Raw genomic sequence first — 27,645 nt, forward strand, 5'->3', positions numbered from 1 at the left:
ACTATGTGTGGTGGCAGAGATGGAGGTCACACTTAAGCTCAGCAACACAGACTTCTACTCACCAAGGACACACTATCTATGGTCCACTCTGCTAGCAGTAGAGAACAACAATGAGCTTCTGATACGGAACTACTCCCTGGGATTATCAGCCAGCTACCTGGTGGCAGGTTGATTACAATTAGGCTGCCTCCATCATGGAAGGGGCAGCATTTTGTTCAAACTGAAACAGGCACTCTTGATATATTTTTGCCTTTCCTGTATGCAATACTTCTACCAAAACTACCACCTATGGACTTAGAGGATACTTTATCTACCATAATATTTGTTGTTTAGCTCTAAGTCATGTCTGACTCTTTGCGACCCCATAACTGCAGCGCTCTAGGCTTCTCTGTCCATCACTATCTCCCTGACTTTGCTCAAACTCATGTCCATTGAGTCAGTGATGCCATCGAACCATCTTATTCTCTGTCATCCCCTTCTCCTCTTGCCATAACTCCACACAAAACTGCTTTGGTTAAGAAAAGCACTTCAGCGCAAAAGAAGTATAGCAGTGAGCCCATGCTCATATTCAATGTTTCCCAACATTCTGAAACAGCTGACTTGACAGAAGGTGGAAACAGCCTTTTATAAACTCAGTTACAGCATCAGATAGGGGGCAAGATCCTCCAGCAGGCTCCTATGCTCTGAATCAGCATCCAATACATGGTGCTGTTTTGTCCATAGCCAGGATTCACGGTCCAGGAATCAAGAGGTGGAAATGTGAAAGGCATCACTCACTCAAATTTGCTAAGCAATCATTTGCTAATATGAGTGATTAGCAAAATTTTTGTTTCCATTCCCCCATGACTTTATGCTCTGCTGGCCTAGACAGGTTCCAGAGACAGGAATTTTTGTACCAGAAGACGTAACAAGAATCCCACTGAACTGAAAGACTGTCAGTCAACTACTATGCACTCTTTATGCCTCTGAATCAACAAGTAAAGAGTTAGGCTTTCCAGGTGGTAAAGAACCGTCTGCCAATGCTAGAGAGCTACAAGACATGGGTTTGATCCCTGGGTTGGGAAGATCCCCTGGAGGAGGGCATGGCAACCCACTTCGGTATTCTTGCTAGAGAATCCCCTGGACAGAGGAGCCTGGTGGGCTACAGTCCAAAAGGTCACAGAGTTGGAAATAATGAACATGCACGCACCAAGAAGAAACTAGTGTTAATATTCCACAATGGAGGTATGTAAGAGTATGTTTGGAATGCAAGAGATCCCATAGGCCATCTCTTAGTAATAAACACCAGCTATGACCACATTATCAGTTATAGATACAAGGACTTTGTCATGAGTATTTCCTGCTTATTTTGTCATGAATACGTGTGTGTGTTATGTATATGGAAGTTGGGGAGAGGGACAGGGAGAGACTGAGGGAGGGAAAGTGAGAAAATGTCTTTCTTCCCTCCCACCTCCTATTTTCTTACCACGGAACATAAAGTATATTGATTTCATACCAATGTATTTAAATGTTATTATAAACTGACATGGTAGTAATTAAATTACGGGATGTCAATGAGAAGAGTAAACATTACTCAAGGACTTCTGGGAAAGGGGTTAGTGCATTTTTGGTTGTATGCAGGATAGCTGTATCATGTTAGATAGAATCATGACTTTGTTATTGTCTTTCTTTGGAGATTTAGCAAGGTATAAGGAGATGTATCAATATATGGGTGCCAAGTTAACAAAGGGTAGAGCTGTGATGGTTAATTTCAAGTGTTAACTTGGTTGGGCCAAAGGACACCCAGTTATCTGGTTAAACATTATTACTGGATGTGTTGGTGAGTGAGGGTGGTTCTAAATGAGATTAGCACTTGAACTGGTGGACTCAGCAAAGCAGACTGCCCTTTCCAGTGTGGGTGGGCCTGAACAGAACAAAAGGCAGAGGAAGGAAGAATCCAACCCTTCTCTGAGTACCTGAGCTGGGGCACAGGTCTTCTTTCACGTTTGAACTGGGATTTATACTATCCGCTTCTGTGGTTCAGGCCTTAGGACACAGAGCAAACTACACACTAGGGGCTTTTCTGGGTCTCCAGTTTGCCGACAGATTGTGGGATTTAAGAGGCTCTATAATCACATGATGACTTAGTGACTAAATGACAACAACTATCACACAAGCCAGATCTTACAATAAATCTTTTCTGTCTCTCTTTTTCAGTATTTGGTTGGTTCTGTTTCTGTGAAGAATTATGGTAATATTCGAGAAGATTTGACTGATATATATCCTTTCTGAGTAAATCCCTGGCCCCCTGAAATTACTCTTCTGAATTTTTTCAATACAGATTAGTTTTACCTCTACTTAAATTTCATATAAATGGTATCAGAATATGTACTCTCCTGTGTAAGGCTTCATTCATTCGGCAGAGTGCTTTAATAAATGTCTATATTGCTGTATGTATTAGCAGTCTGTGCTTCTATGATGTGGAGCACAATCAAATTGTATGAATATTGATATAGTCATTTTTCTATTCATTTACTGATTGATGGCAATAAGAGTATTTGACTGTAAACTTCAAGAGGCAGATCTTATTTTGGATTACAAAGGCCAGGAAAAGATGAAATGTAGGCTATTAAAGTTTTTACATTGCCTACATTTTTTTGTAAACTAAAAAAAAAAAAAAAAGAAAAAAAGGCTGTAGTCTTAGAACACAAGCAATGAAAATGAGTGGCATTGTAATTGTAAAATTAATTTTGTGTACGCACCATAGGCTATGATAGTGATTTACACTGACTAAACCACTTTTTAGGGAAAAAAAAAAAAGTAAGAACTTTCATGACTGAACTTTTCACATACTACTGAAAAAATCCAAAAGAAACCACGAATTCATTAAAAGTTAAAAGGGACATGAGTTTCCATACATTTAAAAAATGTCTGTATGTCTGTGTGTATACATATATATAGAGAGAGACATTCTAACAACATTATGTAGTTAACAGAGTTTGATGCCTATGTAAATATGAAGTTATTTCATGTAGTACTTAGCTTCCCAAAGCTATCACATTCCATGAATTGGGAATCACTAACAATATGAAGTCAATCCAACACAAAAATAATAATGAGAAGTATCTAAAATTGGACAGAATGGAATGTGTGTACACGAGCTCATGTGGAAACAGTAACAGTGCTGATTATTTTTGATTCAAGAATTTAAAATAATTCCAGTAGTCCCTTCTTTGTATCCTCAGCTTTTCTTCAAATTTATGCAGTGTTGTTATAACCACTAACAGTGATTATACCTCCATCATGTATTTATCAGAGAAAAGAAATGGCAACCCACTCCAGTATTCTTGCCTGGAGAATCCCAGGGACGGGGGAGCCTGGTGGGCTGCCATCTATGGGGTCGCACAGAGTTGGATACAACTGAAGTGACTTAGCAGCAGCAGCAAGTATTTATATAAATATTTTAATAAAATGTTCTTTACTTCATAAAACTAAACTCTGCTAGTTTAATGACTATATCCACAAAGTCACTTTGGTAAATTAAATGTTGGCAGAAACTAAAGCAGGAAAGCAGGGAGGAATAGAAGAGCAATGAGCTTAAAAGAGGACTAAAGAGTAAAGATAAAAAGAGTATAAAATTACTGCTAAGAAGTTACAAATCTAGTGTTCACTTATCTACTTCCAACTTGCCAATAACACATGGGAATATTACCTTAGATTCTTTTTATTGATACTAACGACTTTTTTGAGAGCTATACTAGTATCATATGAAACATGGGTGTAGTCCTTTCTAGAAATTATTTGTGTCCCCTTTGGAATGGTTGACATAAATATAACTAAGATGGTCATAAGGCTCTATAATACAGTTAATTACTTGATTTATGGGGGAAAGGGTATCAAATATATCATGTTAAATTATAAAACGGAAGCTGATTGATAAAGAGAGTCCAAGACGTTACAGACTGGATAACGTAAGCAAACACCATGAGGGTGCTTAAAAAAGGCATCTTACAAAATTTTTTTAAAGATAACATATTACTAAACACTACCAGAGGGTTAAACTTAAAAAGACTGACAATACCAAGTATTGATGAGAATGCGGATCAACTGGAACATTGCTGGTGGAAATGCAAAATGGTTCAGCCATTTTGGAAAAACTGCCTGGCAGTTTCTCACTCACATGACCCAGTAATCACGATCATGGGAATTTACCCAAGAGAAATGAAAACACCCAACCTTACAAGGACATGCACACAAGCAGCATTATTCATGACAGCCCAAACCGGGAACAACTTCTAAGTCTATAAATTTGTGAATTAACAGAAAAATTATGATACATCCATACTATTGCTACTGCTCAGCAATAAAAAGGAATAAAACAATATACCAGCAACATTCTGCTAGAAGTCAAACACAAAAGACTACATGCTATATGATTCTCTTGACATGAAATTCTACAAAGGGGACAACTATAGTGACAAAAAGTGAATGAATGGTTTCCCAGGGTTGGGGGAGATCAACTACTAAAAAGAGGCACAAGAAAAGTTTTTAAGAGTCATGTTCTTTTAAATAATTATTAAAATTAGTCAAGCTGCACACCTAAAATTGGTTAACATTTCTGCATGTAAATTACGTTTCAATAAAATAATTTGGTTGATTGTTAAAAATATTGCTAAATATAGTTTAAAAGTATTAAAAATTAAAAAGTAAACAAATAGAACAGACACTAAACTGTAAAACTATTTCATGATAGACTTTTAATGGTATGTGTTCAGTGAGCTATAGATAAAAAGAAATGCAAAAAAGTCTTAAACTGTATCTAGTAATCTTAATGTTAATATAACAGGGCAAAGCTAATAGGAAATTATCTTTGATAAGATTTTTAGCCTAAAAGAAATAATAAAATAAAAGGAGCAGAATTTCATAATCTTAAATTTGAATTAAAAATATTAATTCTTGATTTGTTTTTTCTTTCTAAATAAATATATATATATATTTCTAGCTCTATCCTCTGAAAAGGTCCAAAGCTATGATAACCCATTAGCAATGAATATCCACAGCACCCAGATTATTCCCACAAAAGGCAATCAGGGCTCTTAGGAAAAAATGGCTGAGTTTAGATTTGGGACAGAAAATGTACAAGCCGAATCTGGGGAACCTTGTAGAGACAGAAAGTAATCAGGCTACAAAAGAGTAATGAGGTTATACCAAAAAGGTACAAAATCGACTTGAAGGGACTACCACTGACCAAAGATGGGACAATTTAAGCTTCAAAAAGAATTATAATTGCAATAAGTTAAAATACAAAGAATACAAAAATCTTTTAGTTCACACTGATATTTTAAAAAATGAACAAACTCGTTATTCACCTTTGAAAGTTGACAGGAAAACTCATTATCCTGAAAACTGGTAAGTAATGGAAAAGAATAGAGCACTTTCCCTGCCTTTCTGGTACAAACTATATTTCACAGTAACTAAATTTTCAGGACAAAATTCCTCTTTAAAGAAGAATTCCTGCCAATTAATATGGGATAAATAAAATAATTTGAAAAAAATCAGCATTTTTCAATTTGTAATGAAAATAATGAACCTAGGTAATGATCATTCAAAACCTATCATGAAAGACTTTATGAAAGATTAAGCACACAGTAAAAATCACTGAAAATGGGACAACCAAACATTATGTGCCTTTTGATGTGAGGCAACAATATTTAGCATCACTTGTGAAGTATTCTTGTCTGTATTCTGCAAACTGAACTTCAATATCAGTAAACCTCTAGATCTAACTTAAGAGCTTACAGAAAAAAATGGTGAACATAGAAACACTAAAATGACACCAGAAAGAAGAGATCTATGAAATCTAGAATATGGGACACTCTACAGGAAAACATGTAAGTGGCATGAGAAAAGGAACAGTGAAAGTTGACTTTTGTAGACTAAGACTTAAGGGTCATGTCAACCAAAGCAACTGCAATTCAACTATAAAAAACACATTTTTGAGACAATCAGGGAAATGTGAACACTTAATAACTATTACATGTTAGGAAATAATTTTATTAATAGTTATTTTGATACAGATGACAAAGATACTCTGGTTTGTGTTTTTTTAAAAAGTCATCTCTGTTAGAGATAGATATTAAAGTATTTATGGGTGAAATGATATAAAAGTATGGGATTTTCTATAAAAGTGTTACAGCCAAAGAAAATTAAATAAAAAAAATAGATGGGTGTGGGAAAGAGATAAATAGAATATTAGGAAAATGCTAACAACTTTTGAAGCTGGGTAATGAGTACTTCTATTTGAAAATCCTTAAATAAAAAAATTCATAAGGAGCTAAATAGTTCCATGTATAAAATTTTTAAAGAACACTAATTGTGGTTTAATCGTATACTACTATAGGACATTCTATATATTTTAAAACATGTCAAATAATGTAAACATATATTTAATGCAATCTATATACCTATTTATAGATCTCATATCTATCATCTAGATTAAAGGGATTAAAAATTATCTAGAAGGATGAGAAGAGAGAATATTAATATTAGTTATTCAGAAAACTTACTTGTAGTAAGCAATTGAACAACTGATTAGATAGGGGTATTAAACAAAACATTCACCCTAATACGTTGAAATAAATTTTCCCTCACACAAAGTAAACACTTAAAAAAAAACTGAAAAATTTCTTTCAAATCATGAAGTCTACAAACACTCACATTTTGAAGAAGCTGCTCAAACCAGTCATATCCAGTATCTCTGCATGCTGCAACCTAAGGGGAAAAATATGGTGCAACTATCAAAATTAGAAATTTACATTAAAACATACTTTTGCTATGCTATAGTCTCAAGAATAAAAACGTTCAAAGTTCTAAATTTAAAAAATTATTTTCATACTTATGGACATAAGGAGAGGGGAGGAGAGGGTGAGATGTATGCAAAGAGTAACATGGAAACTTACATTACCATATGTAAAATAGAGAGCCAACGGGAATTTGCTGTGTGACTCAGGAAACTCAAACAGGGGCTCTGTTTCAATGTAGACGGGTGGGATGCGGTGGGAGATGGGAGGGAGGTTCAAAAGGGAGGGGATATATGTATACCTATGGCAGATTCATGTTGAGGTTGGACTGAAAACAATAAAATTCTGTAAAGCAATTATCCTTCAATAAAAAATAAATTAAAAAGCAAAATAAGGAAAGAAAAATTAAAAAAAAAAGAAGTGATTGTGGATTAAATGATTAGAACTAAAAAAAAAATTATTTTCAGATAAACTATTTTTTTCAGTGAGCCAATAATCCACCATGTTAAAGAACTTTATTCCAAAAGTATATTAGAAGCCATTCAAGATATTCACTTAATGTATTAAAATTTAAAATGGTATTACATTCTGAATAGTGTATTGAATCACACACTATCAGGAAATCTGTAAGGTCTAAAACAATAAAAATGCAAATGTTTGCTTCTTCTTTTCCTTCTGGGTAGAAGATTTAAAGACATCAGTAAAACAGAGAAGATCATGTAATCCATAACATAAAAATTCTTAAGTTCAAAACATGAAAAGCATTCTGGGTCAAAAAAAATTATAGTTTACGTGTATAATTAAACATAATGAAACTAATTTTAATTCATGTATTCTGGAAAAAGTAGAAATCACGGTCTTATTTCAGGTTGCTATTCATGGGTTATTGTATCCTTTTTATCTACTTCTCATTTCCCTTTCACTTTTCAATCACTGGAAGAGTCTGGAGAATTTTAATATCAGTGCTTAAGACAATGAATGCCAAAAAAAGTGGGGGTAGGTAGAAATACCACTCTCATCTTATTTGCATCCCTTGAGTTATCTCCAGAAATACAGAATAAGGGAAGTATTAGAGGGTAACCAAATATCTTGCCATTGTCTCTCCCTTTACAAGACAAGGCAGGCCTCAATGAGGTTTGCACCTACAGGAACCACCCTTGTTCCAGTCCTTTCTTACCACATCAGTGATATTTAAAATCTTCCTTGTCATTGCTTCTTTGTCATTGTGTGGAGTTGGAGTAAACCAAAGTTTTTGGAATGTTTCATTTACTAATTTCTAGAAGAAAGAAAAATTTCAAACTAATAAGTACGATAAATGTGGCAAAATTCTCAATCCCAAATTCTCATTAATGCCCAAAGCAAAAGTGTTTGTGTGTGTGTGTGTGTATATATATATATATATATATATCTCCTGAAATTTCTAGTATGACATCTTCAGTTTCAAAAAGATCACCAATTAATTTATAAAAATTATAATTTTTTTTCAGTTTGGCAAAGATTTTAAATGGGTTAATAATATGCCAATGCAGGAGATGTAAGAAAGACGCAGGTTCGATCCCTGGGTCAGGAAGATCCCCTGAAGGAGAGCATGGCAACCCACTCCAGTATTCTTACCTGAAGAATCCCATGGACAGAGGAGCCTGGAGGGCTACAGTCCATAGGGTCACAAAGAGTCAGACATGACTGAAGCGCCTTAACACAATACTATGTCTAGTACAGAATTTCTGGATATAATGCACTCAAATGCTTTTGATCAAACTAAAAAATACTTTTGCTGCTTTGGTAGAAGTTGTTACAAAACAAAATAAAATCAAAACCCAAAAAAGAAATATAGGGACAATCACATATACATAAGATTCACTAATGAACTCTAACCTTCAACAAAGTATTTACTAATTTAGAAAGCCAAGGACATACCATTTGAAAATCAATTTAATTTGAAATAAATTTCCTATATACAATGTAATCTCTATGATGATATGAAATATTACAATTGCCAAATTGGTTTGATTAGATCAGATTTTATTAACTAATGCAGGACCCAGAAATAAAAATACCTAAACATGTCCTTTTCTTCAATTTATAGTATATAATATTGATTTACTTGTATAGTTTATATATATATATAATTAACAAAACTTATATATATAAAGCAAACATTTAAATTACTTGGGCTTTCCTGGTGGCTCAGCGGTAAAGAATCCGCCTGCACAGCAGGAGACACAGGAGACTTGGATTCGATCCCCAGGTTGGGAAGATTCCCCCGGAGGAGGTCATGGCAACCCACTCCAGTATTCTTGCCTGGAGAATCCCATGGACTACAGAGGAGCCTGGTGGGCTACAGTCCATACGGTTGCAAAGAGCTGGACACAACTGAAGTGACTGAGCATGCACACACATGTAAAACATTAATGAAAAATAAATTTTTAAAGTAGTCAACGTTTTTATCTTACCTTAATGCCCTCTTCATCATTTACCCTGCGAATCATTTTTACACACATTTCTGTAATTTTTGGAAATGTTGGTTGTTCAATACAGATGTCTCTTAGAATCTTTATCACCCTTTTTCTGACACTGATACCAGTATCCTAGGAACAGAAAGATATTCTAAATGTCAGAAAAACTGAGGTGCCAAGGTATATGAAATTTGATAAAATAAAATTAGAAAATACCAACAAACAGTACACATACATTTATGAACATGATAAACACGATCCATATGTTTTCTTTTTAAACATATTTATATTAATCTTATTATAAATATGAATTATTTTATTATGCTGTCTTTGCTTTTAAAATGTAATATCCAATATATGGAAAATATTAAGTAGCACTGAACACAAGAGGAGCGTATAAGCTTGCCAAAATTAAATGGAGTAACAAACATGAAACTTTGAGGACAGTGTTTGGCACTTAAACAGCATATGAAGTATATTTAACAAAAATGTTTAAAAAATCTGTCAAACCAGTATCACTCTTTGATAATTTATAGCAAATATAAGGAAAAAAGAAACAGATTAAAGGAAACAAAACCATGAAAAAATAACAAGACTGGCTTGCCTTTTTAAATCTCTCAATGTCATGGTGGCTATATGTAAGAAAGAGTTAGAGATTACTCTAACTGAAATAGAGAAGAAATATTGTGGCGGATACATGGGTGTTAACTGTGCTATTTTTAACTTAACAGATTTTCGTAACTAAATCATCTTTAAATAAAAAGTACTGAACACCCATTGTGCAAAATTATCTCCAAGTTTAGCAATCACGAAAATATTTTAGGATATATTGGTAACGTAGATGCTGTCAGAGTTCATTATACCTGAAAATCCTGTTGTTTGTCCTTCACTCTTTAAAAGAGTAAGACAATAAAAGTGAAAAAATTCTTCTACTTTGTCCTTAAAATTCTTTGTTTCCACCAAGACTTTATGCTAGTTGGAGATGAAATTATCTGTAACTCTCAGTCCCACAGTATTTTAATACTGGGCTAAAGGTGATAAATTCTTGTCAGTTTAGGAATACCGAAATCCTGTACCTAATGAATCTCTGTTGCGTTATAGAAGAAGTCAATATCCCTGCAGTGGGTGGTATGGAATTTCAACAGGTATTTTGTAATGCCAATGTTTCCTTTCATTTCCAAGGAAATACTTCAGGGCCACAGAATTCAATGCCATAGAAGAAAAGAATATCTTAGAATAGCATTTGTTATGTTTGCTCTTAAAACTCAAATGACTTTATTTAGCTTGCAGGTATCTGAGTCTGTCATAATTCAGCTTTAAGGAAATATGCAAATACACATAATAACCAAAAATATTGTCAGGCACCAAAGTTCTATATATAGCTCTTACTGAAATAATTCCTCCAGTTTATATACATATATATTTATAATTACTCTAGAACCCTGTCCAAAATACTTAATTATGTCATGTAGCTCCTATCATTTACTCTTCATATACCAGCATAATCAAAAGCTAATAGTAACTGGTAAAAGGAATCCAATTTTTACCAAAGATGTGCTTTACAATATTAAGCAGGCCTCCTCTTGAAATATGTTCTTCTTTAGAAAGTTGCTACAGTTTATATATTAGGTAAGATAAATAGAGAATTGATATCTACTTTTCTACCTTAACATTTTAAAAAAGTGATATTGGGAAGGCAAAATTATATTCATAAATTATAATAAAAGTGACAAAACAAGCATACCAATATTCTTTCAATCAGCATATCATAATACTGCTCAGCAAGCTGAGGTCGACAAAGGACAAATCGACCTAGTAATTCCACTGCTGCTTCTCTGACACTAGTGGAGTTATCCATTAATCGTCCATGAACTCCTCGCTGCATATCCAGCTAAATAAAAATAAAGAAAATATAACTTATACTAAGTAGAGCTAATATTTTAATTTCAATATAAAAGTCACATAAAAAGAATAATTTGTATTCCTCTTTACCCTTGCTAGAATACTGGGGTCTACAGCAACAACCTCAGATAAACACTTCATGGCTTTTGTTCGAACGGCAATTGCATTTTCACCAAGAACTCGAAGGATCTGCCAAGCAAATATTAACATTTTCTTCAATTTTAGAACATATAACTTTTTAACAAAACAAAGAAAGAAAACATGCAAAAAAAATAAATATAGAATTTACTTTCCTTCAATTTTTATATACGTAAGTAAAAAGATCTGTTATCATACTGATCCAAAGTTTTAACTTAGAACATTAAGGTACGGCATTCTATACTTTATGGCCTTTCCTTTCTTCTGTCATTCTCAATTAAACCTGTTTTTTATTGCTATGCTTCATTTGCAAGAAACTGCAGCCCCACTGAAAACTTTCTATGTGTAACTTTAAACAAGGATATTTAGTATCATTTAAATAGTAATTTTGGTAACTGAATAATTTATTTTTATAACATCAATCACTCTAACTATACCATCACTCTACCTGTACCATACAGATACATATCCACTTATCTGTAAAACAAGAATCAACAGGTAAAAGGCATGCAGAACAAACATATTTTAACAAATATGGAACAAAGAAACAAATGTTATTTTCATGATTTTTAAAAAATATCTGTTCTCAACAATGAACAGACATCACACACAAGTCTTCCAGAATTAGAAAAATCAGTATCACTGTATAAGGAATTCTGGTCCAGTTTACCTGTGTCAAATAAATATCAAAGCTCTGGGCAAACGGCCTCATAGAGGCCAAGTATCGAACAATCAAACAAGCATCATCATAGTCCACAGTATCAGAGTTCATTCTGCAACGAAAGGTCATTAAATTGTAATTACTTTAATTTTTTTGTAAAGTAAGTAAATAGATATCAAAGAGACAACTGAAAACATTGGATCTTTTCTTTTTGGATCTTACTTTAATGTGCTGAACTGAGAAGGTGTGGTTTTGATAATGCTTCTAAGAAACTTCTTCCGGTTTTCAGCTCGATGCATAATTTGACCAGTTGTCTCAACTTCCTTTGCATGATGTGATCCTTCAGATGATTCTTCATCTTTTTGTGATTTCATTGCTTTTTCTGTTTCCAGTGTTGTATCACGGAACCACTGGGCTATATAGAATTTACGAGAAAACTGGAAAGAAATTTTAAGACTTGAGTTTGATGAAATTAGTAACAAAATTTCCAACCTACTGACAAAGTGTTCACAATCAGAAACATAATTATCAAGGTTTACTTTAAAAAAGAAAAGTTTAGAACACATGAGTAAAACGCTGAAGGTAGAAAACTACAGTTACTTTCAAAATTTTACCTTACTTCTTCAAGAAATATACAGCCAATTATTATTGAACTATATTAACATTAAGGTGCATGTATATAACCCTATATGCAAAACAGAAAAAGAGACACAGAAGTACAGAACAGACTTTTGAACTCTGTGGGAGAAGGTGAGGGTGGGATGTTTCCAAAGAACAGCATGTATATTATCTATGGTGAAACAGATCACCAGCCCAGGTGGGATGCATGAGACAAGTGCTCGGGCCTGGTGCACTGGGAAGACCCAGAGGAATCGGGTGGAGAGGGAAGTGGGAGGGGGGATCGGGATGGGGAATACGTGTAACTCTATGGCTGATTCATATCAATGTATGACAAAACCCAATGAAATGTTGTGAAGTAATTAGCCTCCAACTAATAAAAAATAAAAGAAAAAAAAAAAAAATTAAAAAAAAAAAAAAGGTGCATGTATAATCTGTTCCTGGGTTTTTTCCCCTCCACTTTATTGAGAAATAATTGACATACACCATTGTAGTCTGTTCCTTTCCACAAAGACTGAAAATCTGTAGTAGTTGGCTGAATAGTTTCAGCTATCTCCAACCTCTTTATTTTTAGTTTTAATTCTCCACTTCTGTAGATACATATCCCATCAATTAAAAAAAAATTAAAAGTGCCCCAATATAGTGTATAAATTTTACATACAAGCTTATTTTACTAATATTTTGGATATATAATATACTAAAAAAAAAAACCCCAGAATTAAGGATTATATTTAAAATATACATATAAAATTCTAATCATTTTATAAAAATTCACTTTTTATATGCTAATAGATTATCTCATATACTACCTGAGTCAAGGATCTTTGTCTGAAAGATAAAACATGGAAAGATTTTGGATTACCCAAGTCACATAATATTAGGAAACAACAATATCTGTATCTGAATTCGACTACCACATATTTCTATTTCAAAAATTAATATTCCAATATTACTCTCCTCTTCATGACATTCTCAATTTTCTCTCAGACCAAATTTGAAATAAACATGTGAACATTACAAAATAAGGAGTAGAATCCTACCACCAGTGAAGGATCAGTCTCCGTGTTTTCATCCAAGTAATCAAGCAATGCTTTTTGCAATTGCTGTATTTCATCTTCCCCTCCGGAAACCTACAAAACAAATCAGGTCATAACACAAAGATATTACAAATATATTTTAATAAATCATCTACTTACAAACAAAAATCTGAAGGAAAAATTTTATAAATGACAAAAAATGTATAGGTATAGTTAACTAAAAGAAACAGAGGAATACTGTTTTTTGAAAGACATTATATACTGATAGTTCAGGTTACTTTTACGAATTACATGTTAACTTTTTATAAAGAAGCTCATAGGTAGCTGACATAATAATTATTAGAAAAATGTGTATGTAAATCTCCAGAGGTAGGAACCTCCTAACACTGGTTTTCTATTTGGTAAGAGACAACTCCAAACTTCTAATCTAGTAAATGGAAACTGTTACCTGTATTATTATGTGTTATGGGTTTCTTTGAGATATTATTTAAAAAGAACATTCTGAAAGGGAAATATTTTTATTTGTAATTAATACAAAATACTTTATGTCATGCAGATCAAATATACAGTAGGTATATTTGAGCTGTTCATTTGATCTGGAAGCAGAAAGAGACTGAGTCTTTAGGTCCTGTCAAGAACAATGTTGTTTAGTTGCTAAGTCGTGTCCAACTCTTTTGAGACCCCATGAATGTAGCCTGTCAGGTTCCTTTGTCCGTGGGATTTTCCAGGCAAGAATACTGGAGTGAGTTGCCATTTCTTTCTCCAGGGGAACTTCTAGACCTTGAGATCGAACCTGTGGCTCCTGCATTGGGTAGGCAGATTTTTTACCACTGAGCTACCAGGGAGGCCCTTTCAAGAACAATACAGAGCAGGAAATTAACTCTGAGTTGACATTCATGTCTATAGCTTATACTCTGGATTTACCTGTGTGAAATGCCAAATATATGGTTTAGACTACATCTAAGCAGAAAACAAAGATGAGAATAACCTATGTTCTGAGAGTACAGTGAAATGGATATATTCAGAATGGTTTTTATTTAGTTGCATCTGGGGTATTGATTTTTCTTTTTAAAATTTTCTATTTTATATTGGTGTATAGCTGATTAACAATGTTGTGACAGGGTCAGGGAGACAGTAAAAGGACTCAGCCTACATATAAATGTATCCATTTTGCCCAAACTACCCTTCCATATAGGCTGCCACATAACACTGAGCAGAGGTTTCTGTAGTACACAGTGGGACTTTGTTTGTTATCCATTTTAAATATAGTTGTGTATACCTGATTCAGTAGTTCTAGGGAGAGTCCTGAGAATCTGCAGTTCTAACAAATTCCTAGGTGATATAAAAGTCGGTGCTGCTTGTCCAGGGAATCATATTTTGAAATTCTAGGGTAATGGTGACATCCTGTCTGCTCAAAATGGTTCAAGAGAAAATAAAAACGAATATACAGACACATGTGTATGTATATTCTAACAGAGAATGATAAAGCAAATGCTAACCACTAACGGAATTTGAATGAAAGATTTGTGGGAGCTTTTTGTGCTATTCTTAAATCTCTTCTGTAAGTTAGAGGCATTTATCATGGCCAGCATGGATATGGTTATGGACACTAAAAAATAAAAAAAGAGTATAAAGAAAATGAAAAAAGCTTTACATGGTAGGATTACAGATCATTTGGGCTACTTGGTGGCTGAGACGGTAAAGAATCCACCTGCAATGTGGGAAACCTGGCTTTGATCCCTGGCTTAGGAAGATCCCCTGGAGGGGGGCATAGCAACCCACTCCAGTATTCGTGCCTGGAGAATCCCCATGGACAGAGCAGCCAGGCGGGCTACAGTCCATGGGGTCACAAAGAGTTGGATACGACTGAGTGACTAAGCACACACATATCATTTACCTATCAATTTTCTTAAGTTATCTTAGTATTACTATCACCTCCCCCACAGTTTAAAATAAAAGTATTGTTAAACCAAACAGAAACTAGTATCACACATTCATAACAGAAGTTCACATACACAAAAAAAACTTAACTAAGGATTATATAAATCATTTGAAAGTTCCTGTTATACAGAATTCACCCTAAGGTATATATTTTCTCTGTGGCACTTTCAGATGATTTTATTCCGAATCTACAAGAATGAAATGCAACACTAACATAAGAATACCTTAAAAAGTTCTTAACTATTTATTGCTTATCCCCATAATGTAAATTCTTTATCTCAATACCTGCTTTAAAATACGTTCTATGGACCCTTGATCCATTTTGCTTGTAACAGCATCTTTCCTCAGTCGTGCAGCAACAGTTCCAAGGTAATCAAGAGATGCCACTCTTAAAGCCATCTCTGTGGACTTGTTACTGAACTGATGAACCTGCATATGAAAAAGAATTTTAATCAACTTAAAATATTTTTTATATAAATTCCATATCTATGCTGTTTTACTTGAAATTTAAACATTTTTTCCCCTGTCATATTATCCCACAAAGTAATTACCCTTTAAAAATTTTTTGTTTTTTTTTTTTGGCCGCACCCTGCAGCTTGGAGGATCTCAGTTCCCTGACCATTGACTAAACCTGGGCCATGGCAGTAAAAACCCAGAATACTAACCACTAGGCCACCACGGAACTCCCATTAATTGCCTTTTGAGTTTCCAGAATTTTAACATTTTCATTAAAAAGAAAAAAAAAATTATAACTAAAAACACAGTCACTTTCTTTAAATGTAGGCTCTTCTGTATAAAATGGGATTATAACCGACTAAGAATTGCTTAGGCTGGAATTTCAAAGTCTATAAAAAATATCTTGGTTTCAGAATAGTATTAATACATTCTCCAACTGACAGAAAGTAAGGCCCCCAAAGCTCTGTAACAACTACACAAGTCCAAATGTAGTTTAAAAATAAAAATCACAATAGCATTTCCTTGTATTTATTTCCCTAGTACGGTATCACATGAGGACTAAAATGTGTCATGTTTTTAGAAGTACTCTTAAAGATGACAGAGTTCATATTAATCAGTTTCATGCTTTGAAATGAATTAACTACAATAACTTATGACTCTGTGTTGAGATGCTTTTAACTAATTATACTTTCGAACAAAAAAAAAGTTTTTTAAAGCACTGTTATCTTATGTAATGAAATGAAAGCACCAAAAGTCACAACATTTCAAAATTTTATACAAGGTACCGACAGTATCGTGTACAGTAATGCACATGCAAAAATAGAGATGCAATGGTCGTATTTCCTTACACATTTTTAAAGAATTCATCATCTGTGAATCAGAGTACATCCTCATTATGTTGTCTTCTAGTAATCTAATAATCTTTAAATGCTATACTCTTACCAACAGTCTCCCTAACAAACTAAGGAGTAGTTCAGCAGCTGGCCATTCAGGCTTATTGACTGTTGAAAGAAGGTCTTGAACAAAATTTTCAAATAGTGGTCTGTAATCTTCTTCACCTTGCTTACTACCACATCTGTTCAAAGATAAATAATGAAAAAGTTGTGAGTTCAGGTGACATGTTCACTAATATGACTGAAATTTTGTTAACGAAGTTTCTTGACTTGTATATCTAAACAAAGTGTAACGGAGCACATTAGATAAAATATGGTTTAAAATGAAACTACTTCTCAAACTTCCTTTTCCCCCCCTACTACAGGAAATTCATTTACTGACTAATATTAACATTACTTTCTGGCAAGAATAATACATTTTAAATAATGACCACTGTTTTTCTATGAGATTACTAAAAATTCTTATGAAAACTAAGTAAACCTCTATCCCTAAACTTTCCTATTCAATCAGAATGTCTGAAAATTCAATGAAAAATTAAAGAATTTCACCCTTGTACTTCAGCTTCTAGAGTTCAACACACAAGAAAGTTCATAAAATCTAAAACTTCAGATTTTGTAATATGCCAACTGCCTCATTTTAAAGATAAGGATATCAGGAGTCAGGGAGATATAGTCAGGGTTTAGATTATGGAAGGACGTTCGATTATCTTTTACATAGAAGAAATGAACTACTCTCCACGGGGAAAATAAAAATCAGATTATGTTAATTTTACTCACTTTTTAAGGAAGATGGAAAGGAAGTTTTGGGCTGTTCGCATGGCTGTTTCATAAGAATTGGTAATGACAACATCTTGGTCAACCTAGATTGAGAAAAATGAATGGATATAGATGTAAGAAATAACCAACAAACAAATTATTTCAGTTGCTACTACCATGTTATTAGTGACTATAAGGGCACTATAATTAAATACTAAAACTTTATGAACTTCCCTGGTGGTACAGTGGATAAGAATCTGCCTGTCAATGTAGGGGACACAGGGTCAGTCCCTGATCCGGGAAGATCCCACATGCCGTGGAGCCTGTGCACCACAAGTACTGAGCTGGCACTACAGAGGCCCAGAGTCACAATGACTGAGCCCATGAACCTCAGCTACTGAAGCCGGCACACCCTTGAGCTTGTGCTCTGCAAGGGAAGACACCGCCACGAGAAACCTACGCTCCGTGACTAGAGAGTAGCGCGCACTCTCATAACTAGAGAGAGCCTGCTCATAGCAATGAAGACCCAGCACAACCAAAAATAAAATAAATAAATAACTTTTAAAAATACTAAAACTTTAACTATACTCTTATATGTAAGAGAAGATACAATTAGCATTGTTGTTGTTCAGTCCCTCAGTCATGTCTGACCCTGTGATCCCATGTAAGGCAGCACGCCAGTGTTCCATTTCATTAACTATCTCCCGGAGTTTGTTCAAACTTATGTCCACTGAGTCGGTGATGCCGTCCAACCATCTCATCCTCTGTCATCCCCTTCTCCTCCTGCCTTCAATCTTTCCCAGCATCGGCTTTTCCAATCAGTCGGCTCTCTGCATCAAGTGGCCAAAGTACTGGAGCTTCAGCTTCAGCACCTGTTCTTCCAATAAATATTCAGGGTTGATTTCCTTCACGATTAACTGGTTTGATCTCCCTGCAGTCCAAGGGACTCTCAGGAGTCTTCTTCAGCATCACACTTTGAAACTATCAATTCTTTGGAGCTCAGACTTCTTTATGATCCAACTCTCACATCCATACACGACTATTGGAAAAACCATAGCTTTGACTAGACGGACCTTTGTCAGTAAAGTAATGTCTCTGCTTTTTAATAGGCTGTCTAGGTTCATCATAGCTTTTCTTCCAAGGATCAAGTGTCTTTTAATTTCATGGCTGCAGTCACCATCCACAGTGATTCTGGAGCCCAAGAAAATAAATTCTGTCATTGTTTCCCCACCTATTTGCCATGAAATGACAGGACCGGATGCCATGACCTTCATTTTTTGAATGGTGAATTTTAAGCCAGCTTTTTCACTCTCCTCTTTCACCTTCATCAAGAGACTTGTCAGTTCCTCTTTGCTTTCTGCCATTAGGATGGTTGTCATCTGAGGTTATTGATATTTTTCCCAGTAATCTTGATACCAGCTTGTGCTTCATCCAATATGCTTTATTCTTAACATATGTTAAGAATGAGAAACATGTGTAACAGATGAAATACAAATAGTTGTTTATCATGATGTAGGTCAGAACAATTTTGATCGAAAATACAAAAAGAATTTCAAAAAAATTTGCAGGTTCAAAGTTTATGAAATGCTGGAATATAATACTAAATAAAATTCAACTCCATCATTAGAAATTTAAAGATCAGTATATAGGTAATTCAAAGTTGTATAAACCTGATACATGAATAAACATTAAAAAAATTCACTAGTAATCGGAAAAATGCAAAATAAAACATGGTATTATTTTACACTAACCAGACTAGGCAAAAATCAAAAAGTATGAATGTAAACTAGAATATCACTTTAGAGCAAACTGACCAGTTTCATTAAGTTAAAAGTGCATGTAAATTATGATTTAATATTCTACTTCTAAGTATATCTAGAGAAACTTATGCTTCAAGCTGTGTGTCACATACGATGTATTTAACCCAAGTCAAAAAGAATCTAGCATTAGCTACATGTATTAAAAACAATGGTGAGTGAAAAAATTTGCTGTAAATGTCATTATATCATTTATGTAAATTAAAACTTTATCAAATATGCAGATAAACAAATAAATGAAAGAAGATAAACATTCACAATGGTAAGGAAAGGCTATGAAAAGAGAACAAGATTAGGAGAAGCAGAGAACAGGGACCTCAACTTTTTTGACATTTGTTTTATACTTTGCACCTTTATAATAAAGAAATGAAATTAAACCTCTTTGGAATTTTTTGGAGGTAAAACTATAGAACCTGGAAAAATGTTAAATGTTGATGGGTAAAAGCTACAAAACCAAAAGCAAATCATCGCTGTAAGTTACTCAAATTGTTATTGTTTAATCTCTTAAATTGTATCTGACCCTTTTACGACCCCGTGGACTGTATGGAGCCTGCCAGGCTCCTCTGTCCATGGGATTTCCCAAGCAAGAATACTGAGTGGTTGCCATTTCCTTCTCCAGGGGATCTTCTGAACTCAAAAACTGGCAGGTGAATTCTCTACTGTTAAGCCACCAGGGAAGCCCCCAAGTTACTCAATAGAGAAGGCATAAATTCATTTTCAGCATGAATTAAACATTAATTACATCATAATTATTTGTTACATGTGACTATAGATACTGCATACTATGATATTCATTTTCAAATTCATTATCTCACTTGAACCTTACAACTTGTAATAGTAGGCTTGTTCGGTATTATCATTCCCATTTTATAAAGAAACAAGATTAAAACAATTTGTACGTTTCATGAATGGTGGATACTAGAACTCAAGTCTCCTAAAATTTAGTCTAATGTTCGACAAGGATCTGAAAGTCCAGTCATGAAACCCTAATTAACACCTTCAGTTTTATAAGAATGGCAGAGAATACAGGTACTTCTTCCTACAAAAGAAAACAGTTCTAAAACTTACAAATGATTCCTTACTTTTTTATTTGAGTCCTCTTCTGAATTAGAGTCCTTCTCTGATGATGGTAAGTGTACTACACACTGAATTAGTTGTAAAACCAGTGCTGTAACCATCTGAATATACATAGGCTCTCCATCCATATCACTACTATTTAACCTTTAATGGAGAAGAAAATATTTTAATAATACAGCATATGAAGAGAATTTCATTTTACGTGTTATTTATGATCTGAAAGTTTCAGGTGGTGTCTTTACCAAAATTTCTAGGCATTATCCTTAGTGCTTATAACAGTGACCTTAAGTTAATTATTTTTGGGAAGTTAGAAAAAATACCAATTAAATGTCTATGTATAGATCATTAAAATAGCCACAGGAAAAATGCAGTATATAAAATTCTATACTTTATATGTACTGGAGAGTGAAAACTGTAATGTAAAACATCAAATATTTTTCAAAGTTATTTTTAAAATGACAAGTCTTCAGGGTTTCACAATGCCCAGGCATTCCAATATTTCTTTTCTTACTAAAATCTGCTCCATAGTCAGCTCTTGATCATATGTCAGAGTATGAGGTCAGTGACACAGAATGTAAAAAACCAGATTTTAAATCTTTTTGTTTAAAAGAGTATTCCTTTATATGTTGACAGTTTTTCTTCAGGTTTTAGTAGACAATAGTTGTTTATCAACACACAAGTGGTCCAAAAAAAGATAAAAACAATTATTTTATAGAAGACAGCCTTCAAAGCCATCTAAATATAACCCTATATGCTAGGTCAGTAAATTTAATCAGCCAGGAATATTATGACAGTCATGGAAATTATGATGATGATCTATGCCAACAGAGGCAATACTGCTAACAATAGTGGATAACATTTCTTAGTTACTCTGTGCTTAGTGATTTAAAGTCATGTCTATTGTCTATATTGCCATTAGAGCAATTTTTCAGCTCTCTTAAAAAAATATTATATAATGACTTACTACTGTGTAAAGGATTAAGTTCAAGTTCCTTAATAAGGCTTGTAAAATCCCTGAACTGCCTCTGATGCTTTGGAGCTGTATTTCTTACTGCTCTTCTCACAGACCAATGGTTCTTCAACAGGGATGGCTCTGCCCTTCAGGGGAACTTTGCCCGTGCCTAGTGAAAATTTCGGTGATCATAACTGGAAAGGGTACATTTCTTTTGGTTATCTAGTAGGTAGGGGTCAAGGATGCTGCTAAGCATCTTACAATGTACAGGACAGCATTGCAAACAAAAAAATCTGGCTCAAAATGTCAATTATGCCAAGACTGAAATTCCCTGCCAAAGATTTTTACACTTGACAATCACTGAGCCTTTAAGTCTCTCAAGAGTATATCGTTACTTCACACATTTAAGCTATTCTTCATGCTGTTCTGACACTGAACTGCCTTTCTTTTATTTGATGATTAAAACAAAAATCAGAAATGATAAAGAATAAATATATGATGGCTACAGTATAATGGGGTTCTTCATCATAAACTTGGTGTTTGCTATAGTTAGTTACCTGAAGTTCCTTAAGCTCCTCTTGCTGGTAGGTAATCTTGCAAGTGAAGTAAAAATTTCTTCCAAAATTAACTGCCTATGTTTTTCATATCTTGAGAATACCTATTTAGCAATTATAAGATTTCAACTTAAGTTATAATTATTTGAAAACAAACAAAAATGATACTATACTATGTGATAAAAATCTAATCTGCCTTTTAGAATGAAAATGCTTTCAACATCTTCAACAGTAATGACTTAATTTGCTCAACTTATCTATCATTAATTGTAACATTCTTAAAGAAGTCATAGTATACTAGTTTCATTTAGAGGAATATGATATCTTGGGTATGGAAAGTAAGACAGATTTAAATGATTCTAAGTAATTGATTTTATTAAGAAATTATTAAATATTTTTAAATATTCAGAAGTGTTTAAAATCTAAGGCATACTAAAATAGCCCTCATGGAAAACTCAAATTTGCATTAGTTTATGCAAATTTGTATTGAACAATATCATTATTATTTTTGGGGGGGATAACTAAAAATGTGTACTGATTTTACTTACTGCAGTGACTAATTTAATGGCACATAATTGTAGTTCACTGACATTTTCCACAAAAAATGGTGTTATTCCCATTGAAGATACCTGCACAGACACAGAGAGTAACAATAGTACACATTTGTAATAGATTTCAGTAACATTCTACCTTACTAAATCCCAAAACACTAAAAAACTTACTGAAGAACAGTGAGAGAGCATTTTCTTTTCCCTCATCAATCGGCACCTGGTTTTTCCTTTGTTCCCTTTCATTCTCAAGAAAATTAGTACATACCTTCCTTCTCAGATGCCATTCCTCTAACTGCCAACTTTTAGACTGATAAATGTCACAGGAATGCAAAAAATGAAACATAATTCACTATTATGGAAGAAATATTCTAACATATTTTAAAGGAAATGATCATATAACTTTCAAATAATTTAGAGTTTAGAATTTACACTACATTCACCTTTCTTCTGCCCCAAGTGCTTCTTTTTAAAACTTCCCTAGACTTTTACTTCTTCCATGTAGATATAATATACTCAGAATGGAAAAACTTAATGTAGTGCTAGTATTATTATTGAGCGATCAGGGTTAAACTGAACCCAACTGGGTCCTTTATCCTTAAATTATTTGGTCTAGAAATATGGAAAATGCTTGAAAAAAACTTACCTGAAGGATTGTTGTGTCTGTTAGAAGTTGTATTTCTAGTAGTTCTGATAAGCTGCTAACAATGTCACAAACTTTATTATAAAGCATTACTATTACTCTCTGCTTATGGGTAGAACATTTAGCCCGTTTTGCCTTTGAACTTAATAAGCCTCCTAAAATGAAAAAAAAAAAAAAAAATCAAAACAAGGCTTATGTCAACTTTTAATAATGTCTAATAGCAATAAAACTGCTTCCTGAATTAAAAGAACACATCTTTTTTTCTTCCCTATATAAAAATATAACTTGGCAAACAAATCTATTTATTTATTGAAGAGAAAATTATTCTCTAGGGAATACTCAGAAAGTCTACATTGTTAGAATAGATTTTCAATGGCTATTAAATTCTTGTATCTTAAGTATAAATTTCTTTTTTTTTTTTCCCATTGACTGGAGTAGGATAGTAAGATTATATTCCCCTTAAATCAACTTGCAATAATTAAACCACAGATAATTAACTTAGGGTATTCATGATTCAAGTTTGCCTTCCTCTCTTCAAATGTAAACATGTTAATATATTTGATTCATTTATAAAGATTATAAGAGAAAGAATATACATTTTTTAATTAGTTTATTTTTTATTGAAGGATAACTGCTAAGAATATACATTTTTAATCAACCCATTTTGTAGATAATATTTTAGGCAAAATTAGGGGGTAGTGCTAAATGGAACCAGAAGTGAACATTAACATTATTTAAGATTGCCAGACCAGTAAAATTACTTATTATTATATGTAACAGTTGCTAAAGAAATTACAACTGAACAAGTACCAGATTGGAAAAGTTCTATATTCCAGTCAAATGAAGGGCAGTGTTTAGTACAATTTTATAATCTAGCAATTTTGGTGCAATTCTGAAGTCACTGCATTCTGAACCATCCAACATGGCAAAATTATATTACAGGTAATTTTGATATTAAACTAAAAAATTATCAGCATAAAAGGGTAAACCAACCTCCATGAGGATCTAATCTGTAAACAGGATCATACTGAGGATAAAGTGTATTCTGCAAATGAAATTTAGTGTACTGTATAACTCTTTCGATTACATCCTCAATATATACAGCTTTTGGCATGTTAGGGGATGTCATGATGTTTATAGTTGTAAGACAGGCATCTGCTGATTTTGTCACTCTCTCCATAATAAGGTCTCTCCATAACCTTTCTTCTTCTTCAGTATCATTATTCTGTAAAACAGCACATTGTTAATGAAATGGAAATAAACACATTTATAGGTTAAAATATTTTTTAAAGATTATAATACATTTGACCTTCACTGTAAAACTCTGTGTCGGGGAGATTCCCTACAGCAGGAAATGGCAACCCACTTCAATATTCTTGCCTGGAAAATGCCATGGGGTTGCAGAGTTGGACCTGACTGAGTGACTGAGCATGCATGGTGGAAAACCTGGTAAGAGTTTCGATGTGTGTCTATTTAAAGAATATCAGGAGTGAAGTACAAATACTTACATTATGTTAGGTATGATTTTTGTGTTAATGTTTTGAAACATAATGTACTCTTACTTTCTAATTTCACCATTAAGTGACATCCTAATAACAAAGTTTTAGTTATGTTCATTTTTGGGGATAGACTTGTAAGTAAGATGTTACCAACTCAATCATTTCTAATACCTATTTTTCAACAAAACTGTATTTTTGAAACAGATTAAAAAGTGGTAACTATGCAGACTACTGAAAACATAGTTTATTTTCTAAAATAGATAATTGAACAACTGATAGACTACATTTTAATTTATACATCAGCAATATGCATTACAATTGGTAAAAAGTGACTTTAATTTTACTTTTAAAGTGAAACTCCTTCTATCACATCCTTAGTTATAAGATATCAACTTTATAGTCTAGGAATATTTTCATATGCATGCCATTGAAAGCTTGTAACAGTGAGAAGAGGAATTAATAAAAGCATAATATATGTAAAGCAGAGAAGGGCTTTATACTAAGGCCAAAAAACTCCATCGCTAGTTTTCTTTCATTTTAATACTTATATACCCACTAAAAAAGTAAGATAAAATAACTTTTCTTTGATATTGAAACTGTTATTTGGAATAGTCAGTTGGGGAGGTTCATCACTCATGTCAAACATTAAGGCTTAAAAGCAACACACTAAAAAGTGCTAAGGTTTTCAGGAATAAAAATAATTTCATTAAAAGCGAGTCAGCGAGTTCTCCACAACTTTGAACTCTAGATTCTTGCTATTTACCACAGTTTCTTGCCAAAGTATTAAAAAACAAACAAACAAAAAAACTTGTAAGACTAAAGATGTAGTATTGGCTTGGCCCAAAAGTTCATTTGGGTTTTTGTAATATCGTATGGGAAAACCTGAACAAACTTTTTGGCCAACCAATATACTGTCACTATAGTTGCTCTAATCCCTTAGGTTTATATGATTCAAAAATTATTTTAAAAGGGCATTGGAAAAATATGGATATATTTAATAGACCACAGAAATACCACCTGAGATACCACTTTTCTAAATTCCATGTAAATCACTTAGCACTCCTGTGCCTTCTGAAAACATCAAGAACACTTCCTTTCTGAGATATAATCCAGTTCATGTGCTAAATATATACACTATGTATGTATATATGAGAACAGAAGTATTATCTATCAATAATACTTGCTACCAGTGCTTCTCGCTAGATGAAAACTGGACCCTTTTCTGTTTTAAAAATTTTCTATAATATACTATTTTTATTACCAGTCATTTAAAAATAAATTTCATTCACTCAAAATATTCCTAAATTCTTATCTCTTACATTAAATTCCTATAAGCATTAGTGTTTGAATTTATTAATTGTTAAAGAGACACCAGGATCAATTCAAATGCACATACAGTTTTGAAAATCTGCTATAAGGTTAGGAAGGCAGACCACGGTTTATATAAATCATTATTATACCATATTGCTACTGCTTTTGATAAAGCACACTAAAATGTAATGACAGCTGCAGTTAACATTTATTGAGAACTTACAATGTACCAGACACTGTTAAGCAGGTTACATGAATTAATTGATGAAACATCCTTTCAACAAATATTTGAGCTAGATATAAAAATAATACATAAGGATCAACATTTTAGGATACATTAAGAAATCACCATATGGTTTCCAACAATTAAGTTCTCCAGGGAAGGTCAAGAAAAAGAATTACTTCCTACCAACATTTTATAAATAAAAAGACATTTTAAAGACTTATCCACTTACAAAAGGAAGAGCATAATGTAAGATTAAAGAATGATCCTTTGAACTGAATGAATTTAAATCTGTCACCATACTTATTTATATCAAAGCTGTCAATTGATAATGTGTAACATTAGTTTTGGAGAAGGCAATGGCACCCCACTCCAGTACTCTTGCCTGGAAAATCCCATGGACGGAGGAGCCTGGTAGGCTGCAGTCCATGAGGTCGCTACAAGTCGGACATGACTGAGCGACTTCACTTTCACTTTTCATTTTCACACACTGGAGAAGGAAATGGCAACCCACTCCAATGTTCTTGCCTTGAGAATCCCAGGGACGGGGGAGCCCGGTGGGCTGCTGTCTATGGGGTCGCACAGGGTCGGACACGACTGAAGTGACTTAGCAGCAGCAGCAGCAGCAACATTAATTTTAAACTACTAAGAATCAAATTCTAACTGCAAGGCTAAATGTGAACTAGTAAATAGTGGCAACAAGTTCAAATTAATAAAATTTGGAATTTTCCCCATAAATCAAAGTTGCTTATGAAAAACTGTATAATTTAATAAGAGTAAAATTAACAATACAGATCTTAAACTTACATGATTTAACAGAGTGGAGAGCTTTGACCCATCTTGAATATTCTTTTCCAAGATATTTAGGACTTTCACAGTTTTGTCAGTGGAAAGCTAAACAGAAGCAAAAATTCTTTTATCGATCATTGGTAAACAGTAAATTATTCAAGAAATATTCTGTACAGTTATTCCTCTTAGCTTACGGATTATATAGCATTAACATTCGCTCAAAGAGTGGAAAAATAAAATTTTCTCACTTAGATCCTCCACTCAAATCTGAATTATGTAGAGAATTAATTACTTATTTTTGAAAGAACAGCAAACAGAATGGACACACATGTGTGTTTCTAACTCAAATCTTACCATATAGCTAGTTAAGACTGAATTTGTTCTGGCCCTCTGCTCTGTGAAAGTGACACTGAACATGCATACGATCACAGAGGCACCCACACACACACTCTCTAAATATTTCATCTGTTGATTTTTTATTTTTAAAAACACCTATTTAATTTCTTACAAATAATGTTTTCTGTATTTAAAGTAGTCATTGTAGAGGTTCTACCAGGAAGCCACTATTACCCATTCCTTTGACTAAGTCTCCTCT

At 33.5% G+C, this 27,645-nt stretch overlaps 1 protein-coding gene across 3 annotated transcripts in view; it reads right to left on the minus strand.

Moving 5' to 3' along the window:
• Window positions 1-27,645, minus strand: part of NIPBL (NIPBL cohesin loading factor) — a 192,866-nt gene that overhangs the window by 30,082 nt on the left and 135,139 nt on the right. For all 3 annotated transcript variants that reach the window (XM_043488980.1, XM_043488978.1, XM_043488979.1), the window contains 17 exons: window positions 27,069-27,155; window positions 24,222-24,453; window positions 23,232-23,383; window positions 22,586-22,666; window positions 22,041-22,141; window positions 20,537-20,675; window positions 17,659-17,741; window positions 16,931-17,063; window positions 15,818-15,961; window positions 13,595-13,684; window positions 12,159-12,373; window positions 11,946-12,048; window positions 11,228-11,326; window positions 10,980-11,126; window positions 9,233-9,367; window positions 7,957-8,055; window positions 6,697-6,750 (listed from right to left, as the gene is read on the minus strand). In XM_043488980.1, the coding sequence (XP_043344915.1) occupies window positions 6,697-6,750; window positions 7,957-8,055; window positions 9,233-9,367; window positions 10,980-11,126; window positions 11,228-11,326; window positions 11,946-12,048; window positions 12,159-12,373; window positions 13,595-13,684; window positions 15,818-15,961; window positions 16,931-17,063; window positions 17,659-17,741; window positions 20,537-20,675; window positions 22,041-22,141; window positions 22,586-22,666; window positions 23,232-23,383; window positions 24,222-24,453; window positions 27,069-27,155 (2,094 nt within the window). The remainder of the gene's footprint in view (window positions 1-6,696; window positions 6,751-7,956; window positions 8,056-9,232; window positions 9,368-10,979; window positions 11,127-11,227; window positions 11,327-11,945; window positions 12,049-12,158; window positions 12,374-13,594; window positions 13,685-15,817; window positions 15,962-16,930; window positions 17,064-17,658; window positions 17,742-20,536; window positions 20,676-22,040; window positions 22,142-22,585; window positions 22,667-23,231; window positions 23,384-24,221; window positions 24,454-27,068; window positions 27,156-27,645) is intronic.

The sequence above is a fragment of the Cervus canadensis genome, chromosome 16 (assembly GCF_019320065.1).
Source record: "Cervus canadensis isolate Bull #8, Minnesota chromosome 16, ASM1932006v1, whole genome shotgun sequence".
Classification (NCBI taxonomy): Eukaryota; Metazoa; Chordata; class Mammalia; order Artiodactyla; family Cervidae; genus Cervus; species Cervus canadensis.